Source organism: Dasypus novemcinctus, chromosome 30 (genome assembly GCF_030445035.2).
Source record: "Dasypus novemcinctus isolate mDasNov1 chromosome 30, mDasNov1.1.hap2, whole genome shotgun sequence".
Lineage (NCBI taxonomy): Eukaryota > Metazoa > Chordata > Mammalia > Cingulata > Dasypodidae > Dasypus > Dasypus novemcinctus.
The window spans coordinates 14607361-14627659 of record NC_080702.1 but is presented as its reverse complement, the minus strand read 5'-3'; the positions used below and the strand labels follow the sequence as shown (position 1 = coordinate 14627659).

Sequence of the window (20299 nt, the reverse complement as noted above, 5' to 3'; positions counted from 1 at the left end):
CAAAAGTTCATGTAAATTATGTATTTCTCTCTAGGTGCTTTTCCCATTAAAAATTTATTGAAGTATATTGGTCACAGATGAACATACATAAACAATAAATGTATAGTATAAGTTGTGAACTTACCAAGTAAGCATGCATAACATCATGCAGGGTGCCCATACATCACCCCACCACCAATACCTTGCATTGTTGTGAAACATTTCTAATAAATTATGAAAGAGCATCTTCAGTGTATTACTGTTATACTAACTATTGTACATAGCTTACATTTGGGGTATTTTTTCACCAAACCACCATATTTTTCATAAACCGTACAATTTATTAAAGTGTACATTAACAGTGTATGGTATAATCACAGAGTTGTGCATTTATCACTTCAATTAATATTAGACCATTTCCATTACTCAAAAAAAAATCAACAAAAAACAGGACCCATATGCTAGCACTACTCATTATAAGTCCTATGATGTGCTTTCACCATTTTAATTCATTTCCAAATATTTACAAATTTTTAAACAAATTCTGCAAAAATTAAACTTCAGTTTTCCATGCTGTAACCCCATTCTATTTTCTGATGACATATTCAAGCTATTAACTTCATGATTTTGCTCATCATATTTAGTTCATAATGAAATCATGCAATATTTTTTTCTTTTGTTCTTGGCTTCCTTCACTCAACATAAAGTCCTGTAGGTTCATCCATATTGTCATGTTTCCGGACTTAATTACTTTTTACTGCTGAATAATATTCCATTGTGTGTATATACCACAGTTTGTTTATCCGTTTATCAGTTGATGAACATGGGGGCTGATTCCATCTTTTGGTAACTGTGAATAATGTCACTAAGTACATCAGTGTGCAGATGTCTGTTCATGCCACTGCTTTCCATTCTTCTGGGTTATATACCTAGTAGTGATATTGCTGGGTCACATGGTAAATATCTAATTTCCTTAGGAACCACCAAAGAGACTTCCACTGTGGCTGTACTATCCTACATTACCACTAACAGTGAGTAAGCATTCCTACCACTCTACATTCCTCTCCAACACCTTTAGATTCCTGTTTTGTTAATAGTGGCCATTCCAGAAGGTGTGAAATGAAATCTCATTGTAGCTTTGATTTGTATTTCCTTGATAGCCAGTGATGTTGAATGGCTTTTCATGTGTTTTTACACCATTTGTATTTTTTTTAATAGAATAATGTCTATTCAGGTTTTTTGCCCATTTTTTAAATGGGTCATCTGCCTTTTTGTTGTAGGATCTCTTTATATAATGGATATTAGACTCTTGCCTGATGTGATTTCCAAATATTTTCTCCCATTGAGTAGGCTGCCTTTTTACCCTATTCACAAAGTCTTCTTTTGGAGGAGAAGTGTTTAATTTTGAGGAGGTCCCATTTATCTATATTTTCCTTTTTTGCTTATGCTTTGGGAGTAAGGTTTAAGAGAACCCCCCCTTCTACAGGATCTTATAGATGTTGCCCTACATTATCTTCTAGGAATTTTATTGTCTTGGCTTTTATGTTTAGGTGTTTGGTCCATTTGGAGTTGATTTTTGTATAGGGGGTGAGATAGGACTTGTCATTCATTGTTTGTTAATGGATATCCAGTTCTCCCAGCACCATTTATTGAAGAGATTGTTCTAATCCAGAAAAGGGGATTTTGTAGGTCATCAAAAATCATTTGACCTTAAAGGAAGGTCTATTTCTGAACTCTCAATTTCATTCCATTGATTAATACATCTATCTTCATGCCAAAACCCTGCTGTTTTGACCACTGTATCTATGTAATACACTTCAAGATCAGAAGACATGAGTCTTCTGACTTTGCTCTTCTTTCAAGGATGTTTTTGTTCAGGATTCATTTCCCTTTCAAATAAATCTGTAAGTGACTTTTCTATATCTGTAAAGTGAGTTGTTGGAATTTTGGTTGATAATGCATTGAATCTATAAATGAGTTTGGGTAGAATTGACATCTTCACAATGTTTAGTCTTCCAATGCATGGACACATAATACCCTTCCATTTGTTTGAGTCTTCTTTGATTTCTTTTAGCAGTGTTTTGTAGTTTTCTGAATAAAGATCCTTTACATTCTTGATTAAATTAACTTCTAGATATTTGAAACTGTTTTTGTTATTGTAAATTCAATTTTTTCTTGATTTCCTCATCAACTTGCTCATTACTAGTACTTAGAAACATCATGTTGTTTTTTCCTATTGATCTTTTATTCTGACACTTTGCTGAACTCATTTATTAGCTCTAATAGCTTTGTTGTAGAGATTTCAGAATTTTCTAAATATAAGATCATGTCATCTGGGAATAGAGAGAGTTTTACTCCCTCTTTTCCAATTTGGATGACTTTTCTTTCTTGTCTAATTGCTCTAGCTAGAACTTCTATCACAATTTTGAGTAATATTCAAATACACAAATAATAATATTCAAATTCATATCACAATATTGAATAACAGTGGCGACAGTGGTCATCTTTGTCTTGTTCCTGAGAGAGAAAGCTTTCAACTTCTCCCCATTGAGTATGACGTTGACTGTGGTATATTCATCTATGTCCTTGGTTATGCCAGGAACTGTCCTTCTATAACTATCTTTTAAATTGTTTTTATTAAGAAAGAAAGCTGTATTTTGTCACATGACTTTTCTGTGTCAATTGAGATTATTGTTTTTCCCTCTTCAATTTGTTAATGTGATGTATTTGATCTTCTTTGGTTAAAGCACACTTGCATATGAGGAATAAAATCCACTTGATCGTGGAGTATAGTTCTTTTAATATGCTTTTGGATTCTATTTACAAGTATTTTGTTGAGAATTTTTACATTTATGCTGATTAGAGAGATTAGTCTGTAATTTTCTTTTATTGTAGTGTATTTATCTGACTGTGATATTAGAATGATGTTGGCTTCATAAACTGTGTTGGGTAACTTTCCCTCCTTTTCAAGATTTGGTGAAATTTAAGCAGAATTGGAATTAATTCTTCTCAGACAGATGGTTCAATTCACCTGTGAAGCATCTCGTCTTGGACTTTTCTTTGATGGGAGAATTTTGATAACATTTGATTCAATCTCTTTTTGATTGGTTTATTGTGTTCCTGTGTTTCTTGTAGAGTCAATGTATGTTGTCCGTGCATTTCTAGAAATTTGTCCATTGCACCAAGTTGTCTAATTTCTTGGCATACAGTTGCTCATAATATCTATTTGTGGTCTTTTTTTTATAACTGTGGGGTCAGTCATATGCCCCCCCCCCCTTCATTCCTGATTTTATTTATTTACATCTTCTCTCTTTTTTTCTTTGTTAGTATAGATATGGGTTTGTCAATTTTATTGATCTTTTCAAAGAACCAGTTTTTGATTTTGTTAAATTTTTCCTATTGTCTTTTTTTCTTTATTTATTTTTGCTCTAATCTGTATTTTTAAACTTTCTGTTTGATTTGGGATTGGTTTGCTGTACTTTTTCTAGTTTCTCCATGCATTCAGCTTGATTTTAAACTTTTCTTCTTTTTTAATATAGGCATTTAGTACTATAAATTTGTCTCTTACTCCTGCCTTGGCTGTATCCCATAAGTTTGGATAAGCTGTGTTGTTATTTCATTCACCTTGAGATAGCTACTAATTTATCTTACAATTTCTTCTTTGACCCACTGGTTATTTAGGAGTGTGTTGATTAGCCTCCATGTATTTGCAAAATTTCCCCTTTCCCATCAATTTTTTTTTTTGACCCAAAATGTTAAGATTTTATTTACAAAGCTTCTTTTGTTGTACAGAAAGTAAAATGCTGTTACAACCTCAGTGTAGCTGGTAGCCATGGGTGGTTAGGAATCACCGGCACAGCTAGCCATGCTACAGCAAGTCTTACACAAAAACCTAACAACGCTTATAATTTTGTTGGGGTGAGGTCCCCCAGCTTGGTGGTAGATTTCCCAGAGGGACTAAATGGAGGAAGGCGGAATGTCACAGGAACTATTCTTTGGCTCTTTGGGTGGGTGGGTTTCCTGGGGCTTGTATCACAGCTACCTTTTTTTTTTTTTTTAAACAGCTACCGAATCCAAAGGAGCAGTCCAACCAATACTGAACAGTTCTTTTTCACGGTTTATTTGGGGTCTTAATCATCTTCTCCTTCATCGTCTGTTTCTCTCTTCCTCTTTTCGCCCTTCCCACTTTCTTCCTCGTCTTCATCCTCATCCTCATCGTCGTCGTCTTCTTCTTCATCAACTTCTCCATCGTGTCCAAACTCCTCTTCCTCCCCACTGACTTCATCTTCATCTTCCTCCCCTTCCACATCTTCATCTTCATCTTCATCCTCTTCATCATCAAACTCTTCATCTTCACCATCCTCGTCCTCTTCATCCTCCTCATCTTCTCCCTCTTCGTCCTCCTCCTCCTCGTCCACACCGTCCACCTCGGCATCAGAGTCGGGGGCTTCCCGGTCCTCTCGGTCGTAGCCATCCAGGTAGGTCAGCTGGGGCAGGAGCCTGAAGACGCTCTCGCGGTAGTCGTTAAGGTTGGTGACCTCGCAGTTGAACAGATCCAGGCTCTTCAGACAATCCAACTTTTTCAAAGGTTCCAAGGTGCTGATATCTTTCAGTTTATTTCCACTTAAGTTTAGATGTGTGAGATTCGGAAGTTTTTCTGCTAACATGTCCAGACCTCCAAAGATTCTATTGTCACTGAGCTCAAGCTTTTTCAATTTAGGTAGTTTGGGGAGATTTGAAACTGAAATCAAGCCTACATTTATTAAACTGAGGAACTCTAAGTTCACAAATTCAGCTGTTAAGCCCTCAATTTTCCCATCATTTGATTTGCAATTGTCCAGAACAAGTTCTCGAACCGCCGCCGGGGTCCGGTTCCTCAGCTCCAGGTGGATCCTCCTCTTCATGTCCATGGCTCCCTCTTCCCCCCTCTTCAAACTTAACTTTCCGCGGCGGGGGCGGAGGGGGGAGAGGCGGCCTGGCCGGCGCGGTGGGGTCGTCGGGGCGGGGGCTCTCCCATCAATTATTGATATCCATTTTTATTCCACTATTATCATCGAAGGTGCTTTGTATAATTTCAAACTTATAAAATTTATTCAGAGCTATTTTGTGCCCAACATGTGTTGTACTCTGAAGAAAGATCCATGAGTACTTGCAAATAATTTTTAACCTGCTCATTTGGGGTGGAATGTTCTGTATTTCTGTCTGGTCCAGCTCATTTATCACATTGTTCAAGTTCCCTGTTTCTTTGTTGATATTCTGTCTAGTTGTTCTATTGATGTGAGTGGCATGTTGAAATCTCCAAGTATTATTGTACAGATGTCTATTTCTCCTTTCTGTTTTACTAGAGTTTACCTCATGTATTTTGAGGAACGTAGGTTAGGTGCATAGATACTTATGAGTGTTACTCCTTCTTGTTGGATTGTCCCTTTTATTAATTTATAATGGTCTTTTGCATCTCTTATCGCCTTTTTAAATGTAAAATCTGTTTTGTCTGATATCAGTATAGCTACCCCTGTTCTCTTTTGGTTACTGTTTGTGTGAAACATCTTTTTCCAACCTTTCAGTCTATTTGTATCCTTAATCTAAAGTGAGTCTCTGCAGACAGCATGTGGAATGCACTTGATTTTTTACCCATTCTGTCAGCCTGTGTCTTTTGATTGATGAGTATAATCCACTAACATTCAATGTTATTACTGTGAAGGGATTATTCAACAATTTTTATCCTTTGGCTTTCATATGTCATATCTTACTTTTGTCTGTCTTTTTACCCTTTTGGTTACCCTTTTAGATAGTCTTCACTTCTGCACTCTCCTCCAAGCCTCTGTCTCATCTTATCATTCCTGGCTGCAGAACTCCCTTTAGTGTTTCCCATAGAGTTAGATTATTGTTTACAAATCTCTTAGTTTCTGTTTATCTGTGAATATTTTAAACTCACCATGCTATTTGAAGGACAGTTTTGCCAGATAATGAATTCTTGGCTGGCAGTTTTTCTCTTTCATTATCTTAATTATATCATACCACTGCCTTCTTACCTCCATGATTTCTGAAGAGATATCCCCACAAAGTCTTACTGGACTTACTGGACCTTGTATGTGATGTTTTGCTTATCCCTTGCTACTTTTGGAATTCTCTTTTTATCTTTTGCCATTTGGCATTCTGACTATTTTCTGCCTTGGTGTAGCTCTATTTGGGTTTATTCTAATTGGAGTACTCTGTGCGCCCTGGACACATATATACATATGTCTTTCAGGAGACTTTTGAAATTTTCAGCCATTATTTCCTCAAATATTCTTTCTGCCCCTTTTCTCTTTTTTCTTTCTGGAACTCCTATGAGGTATGTTAGGAACACTTCCTATTATCATTTAACTCCTTAAGCTCAAATTTTTCCAGTCTTTTCTCTCTCTGTTTGTCTTCTGTTCAATTTATGCTGGTCTTTCCTATACATAGTTGATGCTTTTCTCTATGATTTCAAATCTGCTGCTTTGTGCCTCTATTGTATATTTAATCTCACTTATTTTATCTTTATTCCCATAAGCTCTCCTATATTTCTATCCAAGGCTACAAAAAAAAATTTTTTTTTTGCACTCATCCAGTGTTTTCAAAATGTCTTTTATTTCTTTAGCCATGTTGTCCTTCAACTCTATGATTTGATTTAGGATATTTGTATGAAACTCATTGATGAGTTGTTTCAAGTCCTGCATGTCATCTGGAGCTTTGCTTTGTTCCTTTGCTTTAGTCATATCTTCCTTTTTCTTAGTATTGCTTGTAATGTTTTGCTGATGATTAGGAATCTGATTATGATGCTGAGTTTACTCTGATGTTCAGTTTCTCTCTTGCCAAGAGATTTACTGTTAAGTAGCTGTATGCTCCCACTGTTCTTTGATTCTTGGTTCAAATTCTTCTAGATATTTAGGACTACCTCTATTTCACTGCTCAAACCAGGGCTAAGGACTCAGTAATGGTGTGCAGGTCAGTTGCCAAGGGCCTTGGAGGGCGGCCTGTAAAAGCTGATTGCCTCCTTTATGTTCTTAGTATTATTTTTCCCTCATTTTCATGCACTTTTCTGGTCTTTCAGCAGATGGCGCTCTTTGGCAGACCTCTTAGTTTAGACCCCAGATGCTAGGGTGAATGCATTCATTGAACCCCCCCAGGGCTGACCTTGCAGAAACAATATTCTCAGGGCAGGTGAAGCTTTGCAAAAAAAAGTTTATCATAAGTTTTGCTCCTCCCTTGGCTGGCCTGTCCCTATGCCTGCTCAGCAACCAGCCCAGGGCAGTACAGGTGTTGGAGAAGACAAACTATCTTTAGCTCCCTGCTAGCTCCAGGGACAATTTCATGGCCCCACTGGTCTAAAAGTGTGTAATCCCTGGGATGAAGTACACCAAGTTCACTGACCAACATCGGAATTTTCTATAAACTGTGTCCCTCCATCTCCACTTACTTGGGGAAGAGGAGCCCTGCAACCCCCTCAGTCTGCTGTTTGCTCCGTGGGTGGGGGGTATGTGTACCAGCAGCTGCTGCTAAAGGTTTAATCTTGGGATTTTTCCAGCCATCTGAGACTCCTTTCCTTTGCCCCTCTCTCTTCTGTGTTCACCTTCCCCTGGTTTCCTGAGTCCTAAAGCTGCCCTGCAGAGAGTCCTCTAGACATTTTTCTGGAAGAGAAGGGATTCCTCTGCCACTCTAACTCTCCATTTCACTTGGGATTTTAAGCATTCTCAGATTAACACATCAAAACTAAAATCACAAGCTCTCTAAGTTTCTGCTTGCTATTCATTCTTTCTGATATCAGAATAAGGAAAACATTCATCTGTCACCTGTGACAGCATGTTTAACCTATTCCTCCCTCTCACTTGTTGTATGTAACCTCTCCACAATAAGGTCATTTTTTTCTTTTTAGTTATGTCTCTAATATATCCACTTCTTTCCAGTTTGTTTCAAACACCTGTCATGTGGACTACTAGAGAGAGATAATTAATTAAATAATTAATCAAGCATACCCTTTATTCTTTCACACATTACCAGGTCCACATAATTTTAATACATCATGGAACTTCCCTTGTCTTATTTTCTTCTTTACAAACTGGGTTCATTCATTTATTATTATTTTTTAAAGATTTTTTTATTTCTTAACCCACACCCTTGTTTTTTTGTACTTGTACTCTGCTCTGTTTCTACTCATTGTGTGCTCTCTGTGTCTGCTCATCTTTTAGGAGGCCCTGGTTCCTGAACCCAGGACCTCACATGTTGGAGGGAGGTTCCCAATCACTTGAGCCACATCTGCTCCATGCTTGTTGTGTCTCTCCCTGTGTCTCCTTGTTACACCTCCTTGTTCCTTTATCTCATTGTATAAGCTCAGTTTGCCAGCCCATTGCATCAGCTTGCTTTCCTGCTGGTCTTCTTTAGAATGCACTGGGAACCAAACCCAGGACACCCAGATGGGAAGCAGGTGCCCAACTGCTTGAGCCACATCCGTTCCTCCTGGGTTCATTTATTATCGATGCACTGATGATACATATGTGAACAAATGGTAACCATGTCTTAACAAAGCTACAAGCTAATGACCTAGCTAAGTTTATTGGTAGATTTTTACTGTATGGTTATATTTATTATGAAAAAAATGAAAGTCAACAATAAGGGAAAATTCTCTCATTTCAACAAATTGTCAGATATCTACCTTATTCTAACTAAAGATTGTTACATGTGATTTTAATTTTATTTTGATATTTGGTACTGAATTGACATTGACATTAGAGAAAGAAACATTACCTAAACAGTAAGCCTCATTTTGAAGGAGGAAAGAATTGTTTCTATTTGCTAATGACAAATATATTAATGTATGAATATGAACGGAAAAAACGTACAGGTGAGTTTTAAAGAGGTTGCCAGCTTATAGGATCCAAACGGTTTTTAGGTGGTATGATACATTTTAAGGGTAGGGACTAAATTTCCTTAAAAGTTATTAGAAGTGTCAGAGGATATATTCACACAATAAAGCAAGACATGGTTAGAAATGGAATGCTATCCCTTGTACTGAGGAAGTCACAAAAGTTTCTGAATTCCCAGTAAACTGAGAAATGGGAAAGCAAAAAAGATTTTTTCCCTTAAAATGCAGATTTTAGAAATTGCCAATAAGTATGAATAGATGATTATGGAACCATGTGAGAATAGAAATTCTATTTCAAATAACTCAATTTTTACAACTGAGATACTTTAATATAAGGAAAGAGGAATAGGAATAGAATTATTCATTTAACAACTGCTAAGAAATATAAAATGTACATTATAAAATAGTGAGAACAACACACAGTACTAGAATGCCTGACGTTTGCTGTTCAATTAAAATTCAGTCAGTAGCTTACTTGATATCCTGGGTCAGTTACTCAAGAGATTTATGCAAGAGACTACTTCTCTATAGACCACTCAATGATAATCTTTTTCTACTGCCTCATACAGACATTATCAAGGAATAATCAGAATGAATTTAATTTGCAAGTGATTACAAGCATGCCAGGTTAATTTACTGATATCTTACGGCAAGATGGAAGGTTTCTTTTTTTTCCCCCATGGCCATGTCCCAGGATCCTCTATTATGGACATTTTAATGAGCTACATATTTCCCACAGAGAAAAGATAGTAATTCTCTTACCCATCTTGGGAGTGATGATGCCACATCAACAAACCCTTTTTTTCCTTTCTTTCTTTTTCCCCCTGTATAAGCCCCATGCCTATCAAGGAGTAAGTCACTGGGGTTTCACACTTTCAAATTCTTTTCCTTATGAGTGAAGGAACTGGCTCAGTATCTTCAAACACATTCCCAGCAAGCCCCAACATCTAGTTTGAAAGTCATTTGATTCTTTCCATTATGTGGAATAGGCATATCCATGTTGTACCCCTGGCTGCATGTACCAAAAACATTATCTCTTGGGGCTTAGCTAAGATGGTTTTACTTTCTGTGTCCAAGTTTTTTATGAAATTTTAATGTATCAGGACATGATCTGTGGAACATATGATATAGGCTTATAGGAATTGCATAGTTTAGGATTGTACCTGTTTAGAGAGATATATATTTCTTCTTTATTTATTTTCTTTTGTTACAGTTATTAGATCTGAAGTGAGATGCTCCCAGGGTCCACAGGATGGAGGAATAAAATATGGATTAGGGTGGACTTACTGATATTCTACTATGGAAGTTCTGTGACTAGTAATGGAAGAAATTGTAGCATTGATGTGGAGAAAGTGGCCACGGTAGTTGGTGAGGGCAGGAAGAGGGAAGAAGAGATGTGCTGTGGGGGCATTTTTGGGACTTGGAGTTGTCCTAAATGATATTGTAGGGACAAATGCTGGACATTATATTCTCCCATAACCCACTCAATGTACTGGGGGAGAGTGTAAACTAAAATGTAAACAATTATCCATGTGGTGCTGCAGTGCTACAAAATGTATTCAACAAATGCAATGAATGTGCCACACACACACACACAATAAATAAAATAGAGAAGTTATAGAAATATTGCATTCACTCAACCAATATCTCTTTCTCCTTAAAAACAAAGTGTTTTTTTAGAATTCATTTCAAACTTTTCTGTGTTCAGTCACATAGGATATTTGTAATGAGTAATGAAGATATTTTATGTCTTCGAAAAATGTTTTTACTAAATAAGTTCAAGTTAAATGGTATGCTGTGTGGAATTAATAATTTTCCTTGTATTCTGTCATGGAAAAAGCCTGAATAATCCTATTGCTCTCTTAGTTTGCTCATGAATGTTTACTCTGAAGACTTTAATGATTCATAATGAATGGGGATATGTTCATCATGGAAATAAATGCGTGTGGAATAGTAAGCCAGATACTTGGGAGCTCAACAACAGGAGAGGACATCGGGTAGGGTCTGACTTGCAGGGGCAAAGGGAAGACTAATAGTAGTTAATTTTGCATAAAATTCACCAGAAGAAAATCAACTTTTAAAGGAAATATTTACTTTTGGAATATAAATGAAATCTTTGAAGCTTTCTATTGGAGACAGTGGGGGGTGGTAATGAAAAAGCTAATGATGAGGAAATTGCAGTGTATTTCCATTTTTGGAATGACAAATTTGAGGTGAAGTTGATGACAAGTTGCAACAGTTATAAGTGCCCCTTACTCACATTAATGCTAAGAAGAAGAATAGAACCACATGTGCTATGGCAGTTACTATTAATGGAGAATTCAAAATTTGAGAGAGATTTATGCAGAGAGTGAGGATGAGATCACAGGTAGGGGGATTAGGGTTATAAATTCAGGAAATTTTACTAAGTCATCTCACTGAACATTTAACAGGGTTGAGCAGGAATATTATATGTTCCATGGATCTAGCACAGGATTTCTCTATCAGTGTTGCTAGTTGTACTTAAGGCATCACTACGGACCCTTGAAGAGTACATGGTGATATGCCTTGTCCTGATGAGTCTATGAAGAACTACGAGGTGCTGGCAATTACTATCCCCACATCATTTCAGGTATTCATAAGGTGAGGCTCACCCAGAAGTATTAATAATAAGATAGATACAGCAGGAAGTTAGCAAAGTTAACTTTCATTTAATACTAGGAGAGCCAATCATATCTCTTGGGTTTGAAAAGACCTGGCTCTCCTTACTTCACTACTATATTGTTGAAATGAATTTAGTGAATAAAATGGAGATATGGGGATCTACAAAGGTCAGAGGGAAGAAATAAGATTTATCAAGAAAACGTCATGCCTAGGATTGGAGTTATCACAGAAGATCCATTTAAATAAAGAGGGTCTCTAATGTTATAGCTACTGTTGTTCAATGTTATTCAAATTAATTAAAATATTATTTTCAAAATAATTTAAATGAAGATATTCTGCTGAAATTCAAAAAATATGTATTTTGGAATTTCATTCCAACATAAAATAATTGGAATTACATTGGAAATAAGTTAAATATTAATTATCATTACCAGAAATTACATTCAGGAGAATTCAAAAGTTTTACTTTCAACCGTATTTTTAGGCATCTCTTCATTCATTCATTGGACAATGATATCAACTATCTAATAGTTGGCTTGAGCTGTTTCAGACTGTCTTGGGAAAAGCAAAGAGGTGTAAAATGAGGGATATAACTTGTACAGACTGCTTAATGTATTTTTGAGAGAGCACCGTGAGCTTGGTTGCTGTGAAATCACCAGCTATTGTGAAGAAACAGACATACAACTTAATCAAATCAAATATTTAAAAACAAAGGTTTTGGGAGTGTATCATATTAATGAACTATTTTATTTTTCAGCAGGATTGAGGGAAGGCTTCTTAGTAATATTAGATTAGAAGAAAGGACTGCAGCTTCTATAGTATTCTATAATTAATAGCTGACTGGGTAGTGCCATTTCATATATCATACATGGTTTCTTCATTTGTAAGTGAAAATCCTTTCACTTGCTCGCTTCTTTTACCTGGAAGCACATTTTTCATTCACACAGTGAATGATGGTTGGAATGCAAATGATTCCAGCAAAAGAAATTTAAGTACATAGGGATATAAAAATACCAGATACCATTTCATTTCCTAAAATTCAAAGGGTCTTTAGTCACTGAAAAAGAAAGCAGGAAAAACCAACAAAAAACAAATTAAAAAAACAAGCACCATGAGCCTCAGCAGAATTGCAGCTCCTACTCTCTGATTTGTTGGACTTGCACAGGTCAGCTAACAGGGAGGTGAAGATGGTCAACCACCACACCTGGGAACCAAGAGTGCCTACAACTCCAAGCAGGAGAATCACATCCATCAATCAAGTGGGATCTAAGCCCCCTCTGAATATAGAGGTGGAGTGGACATCACCATCCCAGGGTCCACAAGATGGAGGAATAAAATATGGATTAGAGTGAACTTACTGGTATTCTACTATAAAACTATTGTTACTAGTAATGGAAGAAGCAATAGCATTGATCTGGAGAAGGTGGCCATGGTAGTTACTGACGGCAGGGAGAGGGAAGAAGAGATGTGATGTGGGGGCATTTTGGGGACTGGGAGTTGTCTTAAATGATATTGCAGGGACAGGTGCTGGACATTATATATCCTGCTATAACCCACTGAATGCACTGGGGGAGAGTGTAAACTACAATGTGAACTATAATCCATGCGGTGCAGCAGTGCTCCCCAAAATGCATTCACTAAATGCAATGGATGTGCTACAATGATGAAAGAGGTTGTTGATGTGGGAGGAGTGGGTTTGTGGGGTGTGGGTTATGTGGGAACCTTCTATATATATATATATTTTACCTATATTTTTCAATGTAACATTTTTTTGTGATCTATGTACCTTTAAAAAAAGACAATTCAATAAAAAAATTAAAAAATAGAAAATAAGACAAGCACTAGGGGAAGGAAGAGGAAATATAGATAAATGGTAGAATGAAAATCAATTTTGTCATGGATTCAGAAGAAATGCATCCAAGCTTTCTACTTCTCAGTAAACATATGCCTTTGAGCAGGTCATATAAGCTCTCAGAAGTTGTTTTTTAGTTAATAATAGTTGCATCCAATTTAATTAACCATGTAATCTTAGAAATATTTCCCACAATTCTTGATTATGAGAGATGTTTTTCCATAATAGAAACTTTCTTAAAATACCAGTTTTAGTTGGAATTATTTGAATTTCCTCCTTCCTATAACTAGAAAAATCTGTTAATATAAAGGGATAACTTTGATGGATTGGAAAGAAGCAATGGTCTCAAGTGTTTCTCATAGCACATAATGGTGTTTGTTAATATGGCCATTGTTCTTTATTTTGAAGACCATTAGAAGAAAACTAAGAAGTGAAATGGGTACACTGCACACATTAGGAAAATGGATACAGGCATGTTATTAGCTCTAAGGACATATACTTATACCAGTTTAACATAGGACACTTTTATGAGAGGTGACATTGTTACTCACTTGACCTTATATAATATGTCATCTTTCTCAGCTGTGCCTTAGCATTCTGGAAACTGTTTTGCAAATGAGGATTTTGAGGAGTGTCAGTGAAAGCAAGCCTGACAGGTTTCATCTGTTGGGGTTTCTGATCCTCCTCAGTTACAGAAGGTTCTATTTATAGTTATTTTGGTTATTTACTAATCGTTTTGGGTAACACTACCATCATACTAATATCTCACCTGGAGCCCAAATTTCACACGCCAACGTATTACTTCCCTTCTCATCTCTCCTTCCTGGACCTATGCTTCACCAGCAGTGTGAATCCCCAGCTCCTGGTAAACTTGTGGGATTCCATGACATCCATTACCAATGGTGGCTTCATTGCTCAACTCTACGCCTCCCATGCACTGGGTGCCACAGGGTGTGTTTTGATCACGGTGATGCCCTACAATTGCTAAGTTGCTCTCTGCTGTCCCCTCCATTACACTGTCTTTATGCATCCCTGTTTCTGGATGGCTCTGGTTCCTACAGTGTGGCTCAGTGGGGTGGCCACCAGCCTGATACAGTGTACTCTTACTCTTCAGCTGCCTTTCTGTGGTCATTGCCAAGTGGACCATTTCATCTGTGAGGTCCGTGTGCTCATCAAGTTGGCTTGCATGGACGCCAGTTTCAATGAGGTTGAGGATTTTGTGGCTAGTGTCCTCTTCCTTGTAGTACCTGTCTCCTTCATCCTGGTCTCTCATGCCTACATTGCCCAGGCTGTCTTGAAGATCAAGTCAAGCACTGGGAGACAGAAGGCATTTGGGACCTGCTCTTCCCACCTGTTGGTGGTCATCATCTTCAGTGGAACTTCATCTTCATATATCTGCAGCCATCCAAGAGTAAATACAAAGACCAGGGTAAGTTTGTTTCCCTCCTCTACACTGTGGTGACCCCTATGTTGAACCCTCTTATTTATACTCTGAGCAACAAAGAGTTTAAAGGGAGTCTTAAGAAAGTTCTAGGGAATTCTTCGTATCAATTTTACATGATTCTCAAAGAATTCCTAAAAGTGATAATGTGATGAAGACCTTCCAGAAGGACCACACTTTGGCCATTTTATTACATTTTCTTTTAATTAGTTGCTTACTCAATTTTCAACATTCTAAAAATACTATGGACTATATGCACCTGGTCCTGACTTTCCTATGACCCAGCAGCAGCATATGGTAAAATGTTTACTCAACCTCTGTTTCAGTCTTTTTTTTTTAAAGATTTATTTATTTATTTAATTCCCCCCTCCCCCCCGTTGTCTGTTCTCTATGTCTATTTGCTGCATCTTGTTTCTTTGTCCGCTTCTGTTGTTGTCAGCGGCACGGGAAGTGTGGGCGGCGCCATTCCTGGGCAGGCTGCACTTTCTTTCGCACTGGGCAGCTCTCCTCATGGGCGCACTCCTTGCGTGTGGGGCTCCCCTACGTGGGGGACACCCCTGCCCGGCAGGGGACTCCTTATGCGCATCAGCACTGCATGTGGGCCAGCTCCACATGGGTCAAGGAGGCCTGGGGTTTGAACCGCAGACCTCCCATGTGGTAGACAGATGCCCTAACCAATGGGCCAAGTCCGTTTCCCAGTCTTTTCTGTATTATTTAAGTAGCTGTATTATTTAAGTAGCAAGACTTAAGACTGTATTATTTAAGTAGCAAATATGAGATTCCTTTTATACACTAAACCCTTTACAAGATTAAGATGAACATGCAAACATTCAAAGCATTCATAAGGCCATTTGTCCTGTCCATCGTTAATTTATAACCATGCAGTAGTTCAGTCTTGCAGCCTCCCCATAGCTATAGATGTGCAAGTAGCTAATTCTATCCAAAGTTTGAGCTGGATGTAGCTAGGATGACTGCATCTTTTTTTTTTTAAGCTTTTTTAAAAAAAAGATTTATTTATTTATTTCTCTACCCCCCCCCCCAGTTGTCTGTTCTCTGTGTCCATTTGCTGCATGTTCTTTGGTGACCACTTCTATCCATATCAGCAGCACGGGAATCTGTGTTTCTTTTTGTTGCATCATCTTGTTGTGTCAACTCTCTGTGTGTGCAGCGCCATTTCTGGGCAGGCTGAACTTTTTTTCACGCTGGGCGGCTCTCCTTATGGGGTGCACTCCTTGCATGTGGGGCTCCTCTACGCGGGGACACCCCTCCGAGGCACGGCACTCCTTGCGCGCATCAGCACTGCGCATGGGCCAGCTCTACACGGGCCAAGGGGGCTGGGGGTTTGAACTGTGGACCTCCCATGTGGTAGACAGATGCCCTAACCACTGGGTCAAGTTCGCTTTGCAGGATGGCTGCATCTTAAACAAACTGTCATGAAGAGAAAGAAGTTTTATTTCACCCTGTATTCCATCCACTTAGAACCTGGTAGAGATGTGTAGAGGGGCAAAAACACCATGAGAAGTAAAGCCATACATTAAAAATGGTAACAAAGCAGCTGGAGGGAGCCCAGTTCTCTAATTGTATAGTTGTATATATATAGTTGAATCAATGAACCAGTTCTAATCACCTAACTATGAATTCTATTTCCTGAGACAAATCACAACTCTATTGTATTTTGTGTCCTGAAAACACATATAATTAATATTTATTATTGCTATTATAACCTATATTTTGTATATAAAACATATTCTCTTCATTTTGAATTTTATTTTCTGGATAAAATCTGAATCAAAGATTTTCCCCTTTTTACTATTGAACACTGATAATCATTTCTCATGATTTTACTCTAAGTAGTCTTTTAATGTGCATTCCTTTTATGATAATGAAGAACTTTTGCATATTGATTTTGGGAAATTTTTGCAAATATATGAGTCTACATTCTACTTTTTTGCATGATAGCAAGAACTGGGTTATATAGACTATTGTAGGCAACAATGGTGGGTTCAAACATCCATCAAAATAAAGAAACATTTTAGTGAGCTGAGAAAGAATTTTCTCCTCTCACTAGAGTGGGAAGGTCTTGCTGGCCCAAGTTCATTAATCATTTCATTAAAAAGTAAGCAAGCCAAGGAATGACTGACCCATCACTTAGGACTTCTAAGAAGCAGAGAAAGTTGTTGTCCCAGAGAGACCAGAAGGATGTGGAAATTTAAGTCAACCTAAGAAGAGTTTTTAAGAATCATATATGTAGAGAGATTAGCATGTTTTATAGCTGAAGTAAATTAAAAATTAATTACAAAATAAAAGGTAGCACGGCTAGACAAAAGATTTATAATTCAGATGAGAAGACAGAAAATGGTCTGAATTGTTAAGTAATGAAGGGTCCTACATGTCAGACAAGGAGTTGGATCAGTATGAAATGGGAAGCAGAAATCTTGGGGTAATTAAGTAGATTTGTATTTTAGAAGCATGAGCTAGGTTAATGTTTTCATTCATCAAACTTGCTCTTCTCCTGTCACTGTCTGGGCAGGGGACAGTAGCAGAGTAACTTCCTTTCCCTGGCATCACGAGATTACCCACATCTGGTGTCAGGCCTAAACTTTGGGAAATTAATTGACATGAGGGTTGCTGATAAATGATTTCCCTATTCTCTTGGATGCATGTTGTGAAGAAAGGAGGGAATAATTTAAGGACAATCCATCAATTATGATAATACATGTTTGTTAAAAATGTCAAATGCCAAATTCCTTGAAGGAATTTTAAAAAAATGCTCTATGGTGATTTTTATTCCCAATCAATATTACCACAAACCACTCTGTTGTATCTCATATTAGGGAATGTATTAGTCAGCCAAAGGGGTGCTGATGCGAAGTACCAGAAATCTGTTGGCTTTCATAAAGGGTATTTATTTGGGGTAGAAGCTCACAATCACAAGGCCCTAAAGAGTTCAACTCAAGGTACCATAAGAGGTACTTTCTCACCCAAAGTCATTTGCCACATACTGAAGCAAGATGGTGAGTGATGTCTGTGAGGGTTGAGCCTTCCTTCTTCCTCATCAGACTCTGTGATCCCAACTTCTTTCTTTCTCAGCCATAGGCTGGTATAAGCCTCATCTCTCCCTCTGGGGCTTGTTTCTTTCCCACAGCAGGTGCTCTAGTCTCTTCACAAGGTCAGCTGTAGACTATCAGGCTCATCTTTCTTCCTGGGGCCTCTGCCTGTCTATTGCACTGCCTCTCTTCCTCTGTCATGTCTTTTTCTATGTGTCTGCCCACCAAGCAGGTGGGGATTCGACACCCTACTGAATCAAGCCCTAACTTTAATTTAATCAAGTAAATGTAACCTTTTACAGTTTACAAACATAAACTATATCTCTTTTTGAAATTCATAAATAATATCAAAATGCTACAGGCAGTATAAAAATAACAAACAGGCTATGTCTTCAGAACTGAGAAATTTCAAGGATGGCTAAACCAATATAGGGGTTATGTAAGGACCTGGATATTGAAGGAGGTATAGAATTTAGACTTATAAAAAGTCTCTTATTTCAACATGTCAGCTAATGTTGATGTAGTGAAAAGGACAACTGACTCAGAAAAGATGCCTTGGGTTTTAATCCTAATACTTCTTATAACAAGTACAAATCCCTACACTTATTTTTGACTCATTTTAACCTTTATTTAATGAGATAACTGCATCAGAATATAAGATATCTTCTTTCTGCTTAAAACTTGCAACTACCATTGGAGGTGTGAGAATTGTTGAGAAATATTTAGGTGTTATTTGTAATTTTGGGGACATCTTATGAAGGATAAAAATGATAAACTTATCGATGGCCACATTGATGAAGGGACTAATTTTCTACCTTGCAGAAATTGGGCTGATGATGATGCCATTTACTTTAGAAGAAATGTAACAGTGAAAGCAAGGGCTTAGATTTGAACAAAGTTCATTTGGGGTGCTTCTTCAAGTGGAGATGACCATTTGAAAGTTGAATATGAGGATATGGCCCTCACTAGATTAATCCACTCATAATAAATGCAGTTATTAGCAGATGGGCTCACTTAAGGAGAAATTAAATTGTGGTGAGATATGAGGATGCTGAATTGATGTTTGCATAATCCAACATTTAAATGTTTGGAGAAGAAGAATAAGATTACAAAAGAGCCAGTAAGTCTAAACATACCTTTAGATGATTTTACTGTGAAATTTCTTTGCACTAAGAAACAAAGACATGGCTAGTTATAGGGAGTTATATGATGTAGATAATCCAAGTTGCAGAAGGAAGGATTAGCTTTAAAGGGGATGAGAGAGATGTTCTTTTTTGTAGCTGAAGGGAAGGAGGAAGATGGCAACACAGACAAACTGTTTATTTTTTATGTTGGGAAGTCTGATGGCTTCCTTTTCAAAGTAGGAATTTCCAGAATGATACTATATCAAAAAAAGAAATACTCCACATTAGGGAAATATGCATATCCATTCTCCCTCATTGATCCCCTTGGGTTAGTTACTTCCTCTGCTAATTGCCTGCTGGGGACACAGTTCACCCCAGAAGATTTAGTAAATGTGAATAAACATGAGCTTGCCATAAAAGGATCCTGCCCTCTTTGGATCCCCCTCTCTCCCAAATCTCGTTATGACTAAAACAGTTTCTTCAACCTTTGCTCTGGCGAGAAACATGAGTCTTCAACAGACATTGTCCTAACACTAAGTTGTCTGGTGGGTCAGGACCAGGTTTGACACAGAAACAAAAAGCTAAGAAAATGCTATATAATGAGCTTTCTGAAGATGTGGAAAATGCCAACACATTTATATAGCCTTGGTAGTAAGACTTCAGTGGTGCTCAGAGATGTACTCAGCAAATGCAATGAATGTCTCCTGATAATGGAGGAGGTTGTTGTTATGGGGGAAGGAGTGGGGTGAGGAGGGTGGGGGTATATGGGGACCTCATATTTTTTTAATGTAACATTAAAAAATAAAGACAAAAAATAAAAAATAACAAGGCCTAGAGCAACATTGTGCCTGGGAATTTCCTCCTGTCAGCCTTCATGTTACTCAAATGTGGCCAGTCTTGAAGCCAAACTCAGCATGTAAATGCAATGCCTTCCCCCCAGCGTGGGACATGACACCCGGGGATGAGCCTCCCTGGCAACGAGGGACCACTATCAACTACCAACTGATGATGCAACTGGAAAAGGACCTTATACGGAAGGTTCAATGCGGATCAGCAGAATATCCATGTCTACATAAAATAACATGACTTTAAAATGCTGTTTGACCTAAAGTAAGGGGGAAATGGAAAGGAGAAATGAGTTTATATGGCTACGAGTTTCTAAAAAAGAGTCTGGAGGCTGGCAGAAGGATTGCCCTCATGCACAACTGAGCAGAGTCAGAGAGACAGATAAAGCAGATACAACCCCCAGATATTGGTTCCTTTGAGGGCTAAAGAGACCCATGGGAGTTATGGTCATGGCCGATGGGGTTAACTACCAGGGCAGATGGC

At 37.8% G+C, this 20299-nt stretch overlaps 1 protein-coding gene across 1 annotated transcript; it reads right to left on the bottom strand.

Moving 5' to 3' along the window:
* Positions 1-4016: 4016 nt before the first annotated feature.
* LOC131276702 (acidic leucine-rich nuclear phosphoprotein 32 family member B) lies at positions 4017-4949 on the bottom strand. The gene has a single exon (XM_058290231.2). It carries the CDS (start codon positions 4887-4889, stop codon positions 4110-4112), a length of 780 nt encoding a protein of 259 aa, XP_058146214.1. The 5' UTR covers positions 4890-4949; the 3' UTR covers positions 4017-4109.
* Positions 4950-20299: the final 15350 nt, after the last annotated feature.

Excerpts from the sequence above, each read along its gene's own strand:
- LOC131276702 (XM_058290231.2), bottom strand. The coding sequence starts at position 4,889 with ATGGACATGAAGAGGAGGATCCACCTGGAGCTGAGGAACCGGACCCCG.